The 14,391-nt window shown below is 39.7% G+C and overlaps 2 protein-coding genes across 22 annotated transcripts in view; both read right to left on the minus strand.

Moving 5' to 3' along the window:
* Positions 1 to 755: 755 nt before the first annotated feature.
* rep15 (RAB15 effector protein) lies at positions 756 to 5,777 on the minus strand. The gene is made up of 3 exons (XM_077710905.1): positions 5,700 to 5,777; positions 2,409 to 2,704; positions 756 to 1,533 (listed from the first exon to the last, which is right to left on the minus strand). Exons 2-3 carry the CDS (start codon positions 2,682 to 2,684, stop codon positions 988 to 990), a joined length of 822 nt encoding a protein of 273 aa, XP_077567031.1. The 5' UTR covers positions 2,685 to 2,704; positions 5,700 to 5,777; the 3' UTR covers positions 756 to 987.
* A 3,512-nt stretch (positions 5,778 to 9,289) lies between these two features.
* Positions 9,290 to 14,391, minus strand: part of ppfibp2b (PPFIA binding protein 2b) — a 53,029-nt gene continuing 47,927 nt past the window's right edge. For 2 of the 21 annotated variants that reach the window (XM_077742524.1, XM_077742506.1), the window contains exons 27-31: positions 13,541 to 13,663; positions 13,163 to 13,288; positions 12,902 to 13,090; positions 10,993 to 11,196; positions 9,307 to 9,546 (exon numbers count right to left, since the gene is read on the minus strand). In XM_077742524.1, coding sequence (XP_077598650.1) covers positions 9,346 to 9,546; positions 10,993 to 11,196; positions 12,902 to 13,090; positions 13,163 to 13,288; positions 13,541 to 13,663 — 843 coding nt within the window. In that variant the 3' untranslated portion in view covers positions 9,307 to 9,345. Of the gene's footprint in view, positions 9,547 to 10,507; positions 10,908 to 10,992; positions 11,197 to 12,901; positions 13,091 to 13,162; positions 13,289 to 13,540; positions 13,664 to 14,391 lie in introns of those variants that run through there. The other 19 variants (XM_077742619.1, XM_077742553.1, XM_077742541.1 and 16 more) reach the window with 14 other exon arrangements.

Raw genomic sequence — 14,391 nt, forward strand, 5'->3', positions numbered from 1 at the left:
GTTCTCCAAGTTACACTCCAACAAAGGTCTAGACTAGTGCGTCATCTATCGGGGAAACGAGGGTATTGTAGGGCAAAGGGAAATGAATGAAGTCATTGATTTTTACTATAATTTGGAGAACGTCGGCAGGCCAGATTTAAAAGCCTAACGGGCCCGTCTATGGCCGCAGGTTGAACATGCCAATAATACGCCGGCTGGCCAGATTAAAAAGCCTAAGCCATATATGGCTGGTGAGCCGTAGTTTGAAAAACATGTACACACGCCAATAAGAGTCCGGGAGGGAGTGAGCGAATCCGGCGACCAATAATATGTACACACACACCAATAATACGCAACTTATTGATAATTTTGAGACCGAGTGAATCCGGGATCGAGCGAGCGAATTCGGCGACGAATAAGATGTACACACACGCCTATAATACGCAACTTATTGATAATATTGATATAAGATATTTAGATATCACTGCTCTTAAATTGTCGATGCAATTACAAACTCACTCTCTATCATGATTATAATTTTGAGAGCGAGAGATTACCTGGTTGATCGCTTTCAACAGTAAACCCTCTCTCTTATGATTATAATTTTAGACGAAATGTCTGGCGGTGAATCCGTCAACCAAACGTCCGTCAACCGAACGTCAGTTCGATGAAACGTCCATTCGACGAAACGTCGGGGGACCAAGTGTCCGTCAACCAAACGTCCGTCGACCAAACGTCCGGTCATGTGTAGATTCAGTCTAAACTTGTAGTACTTTGCATCCACACTATGGGCCAATATCATTAAAAGAATCAATTCAACTTATTGTTTGTAATATTCATTAGAAAATGTAGAATTTAGGGTCAAATTTGCATCCATTTGTATTGCAACTGGAACGGATTTGGCCGATAAGTACTAGAGAAGACAATGTCTCCTCACAACCAAGGACCCAATGTTGTACTTTCTAAGGATTCCATTGGGAACACAGTAGAGTTTTAATCATTTGAAGCTCAGCTAAATTTAATCATGAGAGTGAGAGGGTCTCCCTCACTCTTGGAGATGATGGCCTGCATCATTCCAGATGGGGTGTGCAGGTACCGAGACCCCTTGAAGAAATTCTCAAGGAGAGCTCTGTCGATCCTGTGGCACTTCCCAACAGCTGCTTCAAAGTTGTTGCTGAGAACGCCGTAGATATTGCCTTTGTCGTTTTTCCTACCTAAGAACAAAAAGAGTGCATAGCAGTCCTTGCCAACGGATGTGCAAAAGCCCACCATCCTCTCGTAAATGTTTTTGTCACTGGTCTCTCTCTGGGCCATTTGGACAGTTTCACTGCACGTCTCCTGGGGAGAAACACATTCTTCACCGCCCTCCTTGTCGGACAGGTGGATCACCTGTACAGCGATCTGAACACGAGGATTTTTTGTGGGTTTCTCCAGCACAGCCCACACCCAATCGGCCCCCAGCAAGATGCGTTGCTCAGGTGTCATGACCGTGCAATTGAAGATGTCGGTCAAGTTGAGATTGACGCTCTGGGAGATATAAGTCATAAGGAAGATCTGTGGGAAGAGAATAGTTTAGTTTTTTCTTAATTCTGTTGCTGACCATGAGCATCCGCCACCAGATGGGGAAGTGTGTCTTCCGCCTGACTTTGGTGCGGGGAGTCTGGGTTTGATTCCCACTCGGTGACGACATCAATCTGAGCATGGTGGTCTGTTTCATTGTGACCTGTAATTAGCTAGCAACCAATTCAGGGTGACCCCGCCTGCTCCCTGTAGTTGGCTGGGATAGCCGCCAGAGCCCCCGGCGACTCTCGTGAGGATAAGTGGTATGGAAGATGAATAAATGATGAGCACCTCTTGTTTTTCATTAGGTTATTGTTATTCATTTTGAAGTTAAATGAGTTGATTGTTGACAGTTCTGAGGTCGAGGGTTTGATCCCAGGTCGGGCCTCACTGTGAAGGTCACATGTTGTTCCACCCAAATCCCACAAGCTTGCAGGGTAGGCTAGTTGAAAACTTTGAATTGCCTCTAGGTATGAGTGTGAGCATGGATAGTTGTTAGTCTAGTTGTACCCTGGCAATCAGCCTGGCCACCGATACACACTGATACAGGGGGTACCGGGACGTTTGGTCGAGGGACGTTTGGTCGACGGACACTTCGTCCCCGGAATCACTCTCTCTCATTATGATTTTGTGAGCGACCGAATCCAGTGACCAAACGTCCGTTTGACGAAACGTCCGCGCGACGAAACGTCCGGGGACCAAGTGTCCGTCGACCAAACGTCCATCGCCTAAATGTCCGGTCACGGATACTGGGTGTCCCCCGCCTGGTGCCCATAGTTAGCTGGGATAGGCTCCCGTACCCCCCATGACTCTTGTGAGGATAAGCGGTTCGGAAAATGAATGAATTGATTGGAAAAGATCCTTCCTACCTGAGTGAGGGCCTCCGAGCTGGGGTGGAACTTGTCCTCTGGGTCTTTGAAGAGAAGGTACTCCTGAGTTTGAGATGAGGCCGCAGTGATGCAGTCACTGAAAAGAGGTATGAAATCATTGGGCTTGGAGGGCGGGGGACGTCTCAGCGTGGAGAAGATCGAAGGACGAGGGGGGTTGCTGTTATTGGTGACAGTAGGGCTATAGGGCTTGAAGGATGTGAAGAGGGCAAGGTCTTCAAAGGGCTGAATAGAGGGTTTACTCATGTTCTCCCCCATGGCAGATGGTCACAAATATGCTAGGAGAAAAAAAAGACTATGAATTTGCATAACTGGAAAAAAGCTATCTTCATTACTTTCATTTGTTCATGGGTGATTCCCTTTTTTTCGTGGCCGGTCTACTTGCGGAAACACATTTAGCCGACTGACGTCTGGGCGAGGGCCAACTCGCCGAGGCGGCATCTGGCCAAACGTAGAATTAGCCGAACGACTAATTAGCCGACTGACTAGCCAGCCGAAGGACGTTGTGCCGACGCTCTCCCAAATTCCGTCGGGGCAAAGAGTACCATTCTCTGGATGCAAGTATAATAATGGGTCATTTGGGAGTAAATAGACATGGTTCAAATGAATTAGTCAAGAGCCAGTACAAAGATAATCATTTTACTTGCTTTTTAATATTAAACACATTATCAATAAGCTGCGATTCTAAAAAATATTTCATAAAAAAAGGCAAAGTAAATACACAGATGATGTTTTATTAAAGCTGTAAAAAACTTACAAATTATGTACAAAAATTCCAATCATGTTGACAATAATGTTACTTTACAGTGGAAGCCATCTCGAAATTTACTGCCACCCGCTGGACATATTTCTAAATTCAAGTACGTAGTGCAATGTGCTGGCCTCAATTTTTATTCCATATTCTTATATATGTACTCATAGACATGCTCTTGCAACGTGAGAAAAAAACCTCTAGAAGACTTACTAAAATACAGACTAGAGGGCTTAGAGAACAATACCTGAAAATGCTATTGAACACACTAACTTCTAGTGTTGTGTGCCAACAATATTTTAAATTTAAATAATTTCCCATTAATCTAGGAAATATATATTCAAAATGATTCGCTGAGAACCTTGATTCAAATATTAATCTCAATGTTTTCTATGCTGGTGTAAATTACAGTATTTACTGTTATAACTACTTTTTTTCTTCTGTCATTATGGTACTTACTGTTATACCTACTTTTTGGCCGTGAATAAATGTCCTTGTTATTCTAAATGAATGTTGTTATTTGTAACTTGTTATTCTAAGTGAATGTTGTTATCTGTAACTTGTTATTCTAAATGTATGTTGTTATCTGTAACTTGTTATTCTAAATGAAAGTTGTTATTTGTAACTTGTTATTCTAAATGAAAGTTGTTATTTGTAACTTGTTATTCTAAATGAATTTTGTTATCTGTAACGGGCCATATATGGCCCGTGGGCCGAGGTTGAAAAACATGTTCAGTGTTCCCTTGCTTATCGCGGTGAATGGGGACCGGGACCCCCCACAATAGCTGCAGTTCCGCAAAGTATGCGTGTCCCTTCAAAAATGCTTAAAGAAACGTATAACACGTGCACAAAAGCACCACCAAGCAAAAACATCATAGTAGTCCGGATGGAAGATCTTCTGCAGTTTTTTTGCACGTTAGAAACATCGTGTTTGGGAGTTGTGAACATTGTTTTTTTGGGCGGTGAAGATGCGCCTGTAAACAGCCATGACGTCATCAATACGATTCCTGAACTCTCACCATGTTGTTGACCATTTCTTTGGCCTTTTTTGATGCAATTACTAATTCTTATTGAATATTTTGTTTCCACCTCTTGTAAAATGATGTAATTTATAATTTTAACTTAATATCTTAAAAAAAAAAATCCTGAAAAAAATCTGCGAAGGTCTGAGTCCGCGATAGCTGAAGCGCGAAGTAGCGAGGGAACACTGTACACACACGACGCGGGGTGAGCGCAACGGCAAAACATCCTTCGGCTGGCTAGTCGGTCGGCTGATTAGTCGTTCGGCCAGAGACCCCCTCGGCCAGATGTCAGTCGGCTAAATGTCTTTCGTCAAGGAGACCGTGTGCCCCCTTTTCTGGGCATAAATGTAGTCAAATGATTTTGTTTTTACTATTCGTCCTATATTACAGAAGTATATTGATTTACTTTTAAACCAAAACCCTCACCGCTTTTCAAATTATTATTTTTTTTCAGGTGGTTGCAACAACTAGCAGATATGAATGTGAATTTCTCGAGAAAAAGTTGCCTGCATAAGATAGACAAACTATAATAACAATCCCATTAATGTGCCATAATAACTAGGCTATCTCCCACTGTATTAGCCCCTTACCTAAATAAAACTTCATTGCGCTATATTGAAGCGACCAAGTGTCTTTCAGTCTAGAATTTGCCGAACGCAGCTCTCCAATGTAATTTCTAACAGCTGCTAGCTTTTTTTTGAATTTTTTATCTTTGCTGATGGCCAGAATAAAAAAATATATAAAATATGAAAAATGAGGGGGAAAAAGTACAAAAACTACTCTCATAATAAATTCATATGAAAAAACTAAAGTTCATTTAAAAAAATACCTTTAAAAAAGTTACCAAAGTATTAAAAATATTTCAAAAACATCTGATGAAATAAATTATTTAGAAAAACTGAGTTTTAAAAAATATTTCAAAAACAACTGCTAAAATAAATTATTTAGAAAAACTGAGATTAAAAAAAACTGCTAAAATAAATTTAGAAGAACTGAGCTTAAAAAAATAATTAATTCAAAATATAACCCCAAAAATAAATTAATTTGAAAAGGGTCAGTGATTTGTTTTTTATTTTCTAAAGTGAATGCAATATGCTTCCATTTAAACAGGTATGTAAAGATGCTAAGGTAGTTTTTACAGTGAAATGCTTCAAGTTATGTTCCACTGGACTTCATGACACTAAATAATGTCGCTATTAACTCGATGCATTACACATCTTTGTCCTGTCTGCACAGTAAATTTGCAAATCTGACATTTTCAGTAATAAAACGAAAATATATCTTAGATTCAGATTTTTTTTTTTACATCTTTTCAGGTTTGATTTGCTAAAACAGCTAATTTGAACATCTTGGAAGAGGGAATTATGAAATGTAAAAGTTGATTTATACCGTCATATGGACTGTTGCTACTGATACTTTCACTATCTTCGGTGTCAACAAATGAAAACAAACATACTACCCACATAAAAGAAGGCTTCGCATACCATATAAATCACTCACCAGAATGTACCTGGATGTTTTCTTTCGTTCCAAGTCCACTTCCTACACTCGGCTCCTTCTTCCCTGCCTTGCTCACCTTGCTCAAGGTTTGTGTGTTCGGGGTTTTGTCACATCAAGTTCCTGAAGTACAGCCCAGGACAACTACTTTCAAATGGGATCTGACAAATTTCGCATAGGTGCGGTGTTTGCAATCTATGACATTTTTGATTAAGTCAACAAAAAGTTATCTTTCCAGTTCGAAAGTCAAAGAAGCATTTTGTGGACTGGTTGGCCGGAGGGCGAAGGCTTTGAAGAGTAAGGACGTTTTCTTCCTCAGTTTTTAGAGTGCCCTTCGAATGAGGATCTTTCTTTTCAAAAGTGGAATAAAAGTTGTACTAGGGAGACTGGAATTTTCATGGCTTCCAAAGTTGATTTTGCAAACTGGCATAGGAAAGTAGTGATAACAACCTGGATCATTTCATCGATCGTAAAATGATCTTCAAATATCCAACTTCTCATTCACCAAACCATCGCCTTCGTCTTTATTGGGACAGGTAGCAGCTACAGCAAGAAAGCCCAGACTTCCCTCTTCTTTCTATTCATTAAGCTCCTCAAGGGGATCACGTGGCATTACCAGTCCAGTCCAGCTAGGGCGATGAATGGCGTCTTGGATCGTCCTACCAGTGGGACATGCCCAGAATGCCTGCATTGAGAAGGCATATCAATCAAATACAGAGGCCAACTCATCTGGCTGCTCTGAATGTGGAAGAGCACTTTTCATTTGGGCTGAGAACAAAGTTACAGGAGCAATCAGGATAAAATAAACACATTCCCTTCTGTTCAAATTCCCAAATGCCCATATCTGCTCAGCACCATATGAAGGGATATTTTTTTAACATACTGGTTAGACATGCCTACTTCTATTGCTATAGCACAATAAATAAAGATGTTAAAACCATAGCGCAGAGGTGGCCAACTCCGGCCCTCAAAAGCTGATATTCGGTCTGTCTTCTATATCTCCCTCCTCTACCACACCTGAATCAAACTGTCAACTCATTGGCACACTGTTCAGAAGCTTGATACCGATCCTGATTATTTGATTCAGGTGTGTTGGTGGAGGTTAATGTGGAAAATGGACGGGATAGTGCATCTCGAGGACCGCAGTGCCACCAACAATTTAAGAAATATAAGTGCATGACAAGAATATTTGTGGGCAGAGAAAAGAGTTTGTGTCCAAGAAAATGAGTAAAAGGTAAGAACAACAGTATGCTTTCCATTAACCAAACCATGTAGACATGATAAACGATAGACATAACGTTCTAAGACAGGAGTAGGAAACCTATGGCTCGGGAGTTACATATGCCTCTTTTGATGGGTGCATATGGTGCTGCGCCAAGGCTGCCAACTACTCCAGAATTTCAGGAGTTTCTCCGGAAATGCAACGCAAACTCTGGGCCTCTGGATAACCTCCCTAAACTCCGGAAATCCCCCCAAAAAATTACTTAAAGGTTTTTTAAGCAACCATTTCATAAAAGTACCAAATTTCCAATTTAAATCCCTCGAAATTCACACCATCAATATGGCTTCCACCATCTTGATTCAACTGTACGGTAAACCAAAATAATTCGGTAACACAGAAGCATTGTGAAATATAGAGTTAGTACGCATGATTCGTCTTGTGCGACCTAGCTTCTATCCAACATTTTTGTTTTCATTTTTTTTCACAAAGCTTTTTATTAAGGCTGACTAAACCACAAGTCTTTTGTTTTGATACAAATCCTATAATTTCTGGGGTTGTTCTAAAGGAAGTAGGCGTACACAGCACTGGTAAGTCTTATCAATATGCCTGCTCTGGTGAAGTGCAAAATGGATGGAAATTTGGATAAAACTTTTAATAAGAAACCCAGACATTCGCAGAAGTTTATTGGTTTATTGCGACTTCAGTGTGACACATGTTGGAATTACTGAATGTAAAATGCTCGTAGAAGGACTCACTCACAAAGTTAAACTTATTTTCATTATTCTGTACTTTTTATTTTTTTTGCAAAAACAATATTTCAATTAATGTAAAAACATGATGAGAAAAAGTCTGATTGAAATTGTCCTGTGCTGATTTTTTTTACACTTTATATGGATTTTGCATGAATCGCAATCACTCCGGAAATACTCCGTAAATGGGACAAGGGTACTCCAGAAACAGGGTCGACGGAGTTTAGCAGCTCTGCGCGCCGCTAACATGTGAAGTAAACTTCGGAAACGACTGGTGAGAAAGGGCAGGAATAGGAGTGTTAAGTTGGTATTCATGGAGTTGTCACCACCTCTAGCGTCTTTTAGTCATAATTTTCATTACACTCTTCTGCATGAATATTCTCATTGATACTCATTGAAAAGCAACAACGTAACAATTTTGTCTAAAGAATTTAGACTTTGTGTACTTTAAAAGCGGTGAAGTGACATACATTTTCATGTATGTTGACTTTTAAATTCGGAGAATTATTCTCAAGGATTATCATTTAAAAATAATATGAAAATGTTTATGGCTCTTTTCATCAAAAAGGTTCCTGATTGTTGTTCCTGGTTTAGAGCTTTTCTTCAGATCATAAAAGTTTGTGTATCTGGAGTAAGATAGTGGTCAGAATAAAATGAACACGGAACTTTTGGCTAAGAGACCTATCATCAATGCAGTGGGTTCAGGCTGTTTTTTAAATTGATCCAGCACAGGCAGTTTAACCAATGAGGTTTCTGCTGAAACGTGCAGCACCTGACTGAAATCAACTGATTGGTGAACATTTATCATCATCAGTTAGAATGAAAATCTGCACACATTGCGGCCCTTTAGGGCCGGTTTGAACACCCATGGTGTAACCCAGGGGTATGAAACTATACCACAGGTCCAGGTTTTTGTTCCAACGGATCCAGCACAGGCACTAACCAATAAGGTTTCTTCTGAAGCCAACAGCACCTGTCGGCAATCAACTGATTACACTTTAAAGATGCCAGATTGGTGTACCCCTCTTCATCCTTTGAAGAGACTACGGCCCTGGGAGAACAGTTTGGGAAATTATTTCCACAAAGTGAGTACAGGTTTTCAATCCAACACATAAGAGGAAACCTTTCCAGCAATAACGTACTACATATGAATCTGTTCAGAATTATAAACTTAGCCAACGCTTTAAAACAGGAGTCTCCAAACTATTCCAGAGGGCCGCAGTGGATGCAGGTTTTCGTTCCAACCCACCTATCTGGTATCTTAGAAGTGCAATCAGTGGATTGCATTCAGGTGCTTCTTGTTCCAGCAGAAATCTAATTAGTTAAACTGTCTGTGCTGGATAGGTTGGAACAAAAACCTGCGAGGACTGGATTGCCCAAGTCTGGTCTAAACCCTCTTAAGGCGGCTGGTGCCAGGGCCTCCGTAATGAGTTGAGTCAGAATCAAAACTGCCCAACCTTTCACACTAACTCAGACTTTCCTATAAAGAGGTGAAATGTCACCACCTGAGAGCAGGCTACTGATTGGACCACCGAGGTCTAAGCCTTTGGTTACTACCTAGCTCGATAAATTCCTAACCCATCTGGCCCAACCCACAGATTGTTGCTCAAAAGAATAGGAACCCACGTTGCCTCATTTATTGAATTCATCATAGGGTGTTATTGCACACAAAAGTATGTCAAACAAGCGCCATCTGGGATTGCCTCAGGTCCTTCTGCGCCTCATCGTGGTTGAGCAGGTACTGGAAGCAAAGCTTGGTGAGCCATGTTTCAAAGATTTCAATGAAGAAAGTCAAAGGTGTGCTGCTGCTTACTGTCATGTTGTTGATGCTTTCAGAGAGAATTCCAATTTCCAACATAGTGTCCCTTGTGATCTCCAACTGTAACACACATGCACCCATCGGAGCATGCACAAATAGTTGAGAATTATAATGAATTGATCTGTGAGTGAACAGCCTCCTCAGCTAATATGATAGTGATGAGGTTGGAGTGAGGATGTGTTTTGCTCGGCTTCTCTGCTCTGGGAACAACAGTATGGGATTTTTTTAATGCACTGCTACTTTTTTTTATACTATACTGGGATCAGTATGTATTTCGAAAAGCTCAGGTTTTCTTTGGTTCACCCATGCTGTATGAAATAGAGCTCTTTAATGCGTTTTAAATGAACAAAGCTGCAGCTCTGAAAGATTTTAATTATATTTGCTGACACTGGCAAGGCTTCTCATCTCACTGGCCTCCAAAGGTGAGTAGTATCCTACCGAGTGTCCAATCAGCCTACCATGGATGTTTTTGTGATGTGGGATGAAACCGGAGTACCCGGAGAAAACCCACCAAAGCCAGAGAACATGGAAACTCTACAAAGTGAAGACCAACCTAGGATCGAAACCTCGGCCCAAAAACTGTGAGGCCTATTTGCCAACCATTCGGCCGCCAGACCTTCCCAATGGTGTGTAAAAAGAACAAATGTGAGCATTTTAATGTGGGAAAGCACATTTTCAGTGTTGTAGCCAAATATAAAAATTGAGTAACTAAAAGCAACTTTTACTTGCATTTTTTTCATCATTAATTAAAATGTGTTTAAATATTTACATATACATCTCTATCTATATATATATCTCTCCCTCTCTCTCGCTCTCTCTCACTCTCTCTCGCTATCTCTCGCTCTCTCTCGATCGATTGATATCTCTATCTCTCAATATCTATCTCTATATATCTATGTCTTTATATCTTTGTCCATCTCTATATCTATATATCTCTTTATATATAAATATATATCTATATATATATAGGTCATTTAGTACCAGATAAGAACATTGTAGTAAAGAAAAAACAACGCCAGTCTTCTATCTCATATTTATCACTGCAATTGTGTAATAAATACAATTTTGTAAAGATAAAAGCAACTATATCACAAGTTTATTAAAACCGTATAGAATTGCATTTAAGATGGAAAATCAAAAGTATAAATGTTACTCAAGTGATGTCACATAAATATAAAGTCACTTTGTTTGAGCACAATAGTTAATACAACTACTTAAAACTAGGAATAGTGTCTGTACACTGAGGCCTGGTTTGTCAAGGACCTGATAAAACATGCGGACTAGATCCATCATGACTTGACTGCTGGCTGCGATTGGAGCCATCAGGCAGCTCACAGACACCTCTTCATTTGTCAAGGCACTATTTCACACTGTTGAGGAGCACAGGAAAGGGGTGGGATTATGTGCTGAGTTATAGAGGGCTGCAGGCAAAGGAACGGACAAGGATTGTGGTTGGCTAGTGGTAAATCAGGACATTATCCATCTTTCTGATTCATGGATGTCTACCTCGTGCACGGAGTGATCGGCCTCTCTGTCCAGGATAGGGCTGAGACCTCTGAAGTTGTTATTGTAGTGTTGTATCTGGGCCCCGTTTACCGTTGAAAGTCGCAGTAGATGACCGTCCGACTCCACGGGGCAAACATAGTCCGTGGATTCATCAGGACGCCTTCGCCGCAAATGTGTCAGGTTAGAGAAGCCCAACTTTTTGGGCTGCAATGAAAAGAAAAAAATGGCATTCTTTTACACTGTGCTGCTTGATACATTTCAAGACATTTCTATCTCAAGTCTTTTTCATACATTGAAACAACCTTGGTACCTCAACATACGGAATTTTCATGTTATGACACCCTTTAATATGCAAATTACTGTTGCAATCTATACAAAACCAAAGCCAAATTACAAAATCACCTAAAAACATAAATACATTTCCTCTATCCGTTATTTTATTTTGAAATTAGTGCTGTGTACAACTTTACTTGCTCCTTTACACTTAAGTCTTAAATTTCTGAAATAGACGGGGTGCCTTATAACCTAGTGCACTTTATACATGGACCAATACTAAAATTGTTATCACGATAAAATAAAGTAAATCAGTCGATAAGGTACACTATCCTCTACAGCTCTGACACCTACGGCCAGTGGCCCCCAACTCTACTATTTTCCCCACAGAAAAAGTACTGCGCAGTGACTGCTGGGATGTATAGTTCTTTTGTCAATACACCCAGTATGACGGCGAACACACTCATTTGGTGCTCGAATCATTTCTGCTGGATTTACAATAGAACTCCTGCCGCTAGCTACTAGCGATCTCTCTCTCCAACTCTCTAATGAATGTATACAGTAATGTATGTATTCTCTCCATTTTATTAAATGTTTTTTTCAGTACAAACCAATCCTGGTTACTTATACAAGCCTTAGACATACAAATGCACTTGTATAAACCTTCAATATACTTATATAGGCCTTAAACATAAATTAGAATACTAAATATAGCACTGAATCAACTTCAATTTGAACAATTTCAACTTATGAACACTTTCAACTTATGAACAAACGCTCGGAACCTAACTTGTTCGTAAGTAGGGGAGCGTCTGTATTTTGTATTTTGAGCGACGCATTGTTATGCGACAAAACACATGAATGTAACGTTAGATTTAGTACATTACACATTGAAAAGGAAAGTTTAGTTAAAGATAGCAGGGGTCGACTTTTTAAAATTACCTTCAATGAAAGGAAAGTGACAAGTCACAATCTTGAATCAACAAGACAAAAAAAAAATACGAATCAAATAAAACACAAAATGAAATGGAAAAAAATATATAGAAAAAAGAAAAAGGTCCATGAAAGATGGAACTAGCATTCATATTACTACATGCAAATTAGAGTTCATCCCAACCTCCTGGTCCGAGCCATAGAATCGCACATGATGGAAATGTACTCACCGCAAGTGCAAAGTAAATCATGAATTCCTACTTCCTTTTATTAAATGTTTCCAGAAAAGGGAGCAGCTGCTTTTGGGCACGAGTGCAGCATAGCAATGAACAAATTTGTATAATTATACATGATTATGTGGAATGTGGAAATATAATCTTTCAGTGTTCATTTTAAAAATGGTTGCAAACGTTGGCAAGAAAATGATCAAAAGTTAAATACAACACAATGAGTCAAAATTGTGTGTGCTACTTTCAGAAGGAACAGCAGTGGGGATTTCAGCTGAGCCTTCAAGCTATGAGGAGGAGGAGCAGAGAAGTTCCCGCCTTGCTCTATCACATTGCAAATATATGCAGCTTAAACTGAGTTGACACATTAATGGCTCATCCCTTCCTCGTAACAGGAAGCAGAATTAGGTTTGTCTTATCCAATTGGGTTCTGATCTTTACTATCAAATACAGAATTTCCTTTTCTAATGTCTCACCTTGACTTTAGCAGTGATGCTGAGGGGTGTGTAGCTCACTGCCTCTGTGTAGTCTTGCTTCTCCTGTTGGGCCTGCGGTCCCACCAGGTTGCTGAAATTGGTGGTTAAGTGGCGTCTCAGCAGCGTTTTCTGAGGAGGGATGTTAAGTAGCATGGCCAGTGAATCGGAATTAAACCGAGGCTCCAGCATCTATCACATAAGAAAGAAGGAGAAGTGAATTCCTGGATTTTTTGTCAAAGCAGACCGCATAAGCCTACTCACTATTAGTCCACCATGAACGCCACTTCCCCTCAAGTTTGGTGCGTACTCTGCCAGATCCACAGATCTTAACCACTCCATTACTCTGTGGTTGGACCACTGGATGACCTCATTTGGAGTAAAATTGTTCTGAATCATAAACATAAAGAATAACTATTTACTCAGTGACCAGTGAATCAACACCAAATTCCATGAGGACATATTTATTCATGCTCACATCAAGTCTCTGAAAATGTATAGAAAACACATGCTTCATTTTTAAACATGCATGCTCAGGAAAAATGAAGAGCGAATACTACTTGAACCAAAATAATATTGCAATAATGTAGACGTCAGCATACAATGTAAAATAAATGCAATATACACCTCTTTCTTACTGACCTCAGTGCCGGGTCTGCGCTTGAGGCAAAAAGGGTTGAACTTGTTAACATGTAGAACATGAATTGCACACTTGATGCTGAGATGATGTAGCTGGCTGGTCACTTTTAGGACTAACAGGTCATTCTGAGACAAACAAGGTGGATAGACAAGTAGAACATAAAGACATGAGAACTGACTGCTCTCTAATAGTGATCGACTGATATGGGTTTTTCAGGACCAATACCGATTATTAGTAGTTAGAAGAGACCAAAAACCGATATCTTGAGCCGATATTCATTTGCAATAAAAGTGTTAAAAAAATGCAAGAACATAGAACTTTATTTGATCAGACTAATGTAGAAGGGACAAAGTCAAAATGATCTATTATAACCCTATATTCACCATATTTTCTAACATATAAGGCTAAAAAAATGACTCATGGGTACGGCTTATATGCTCACAAGACTAGATATACTTATTTTCACCAATAGATGTCAGCAAAGGAACATTTACTATTTGTTTTTGTTTGGCAGTAGGAAAACAACTATTAGTGGATTAATACATTCCTTATGATATTGATGCTAAGAATGTGCATTTGATTTCTACAGTATCTCAGAAATACCTTGTGTGATGATTTTCTCAAGATTTTCCCTTCAAAGTAAAACATTCGTACTCATTAAAACTATGAATATGGAAGTGAAAATTGTGAATCAAGGGTCGGCTTGTACACGAGAAATTGTAAAATTCAATGATTTTAAGACAATTCTAAGGGTGCGACTTATACGCGGGCGGGTGGCTATATGCGAGTGATTATGGTATTGAGAAACATATTGATGACTCTTAGAATTTATGTTGATGTGTGTTATTGAATG

Source organism: Stigmatopora nigra, chromosome 2 (assembly GCF_051989575.1).
Source record: "Stigmatopora nigra isolate UIUO_SnigA chromosome 2, RoL_Snig_1.1, whole genome shotgun sequence".
Lineage (NCBI taxonomy): Eukaryota > Metazoa > Chordata > Actinopteri > Syngnathiformes > Syngnathidae > Stigmatopora > Stigmatopora nigra.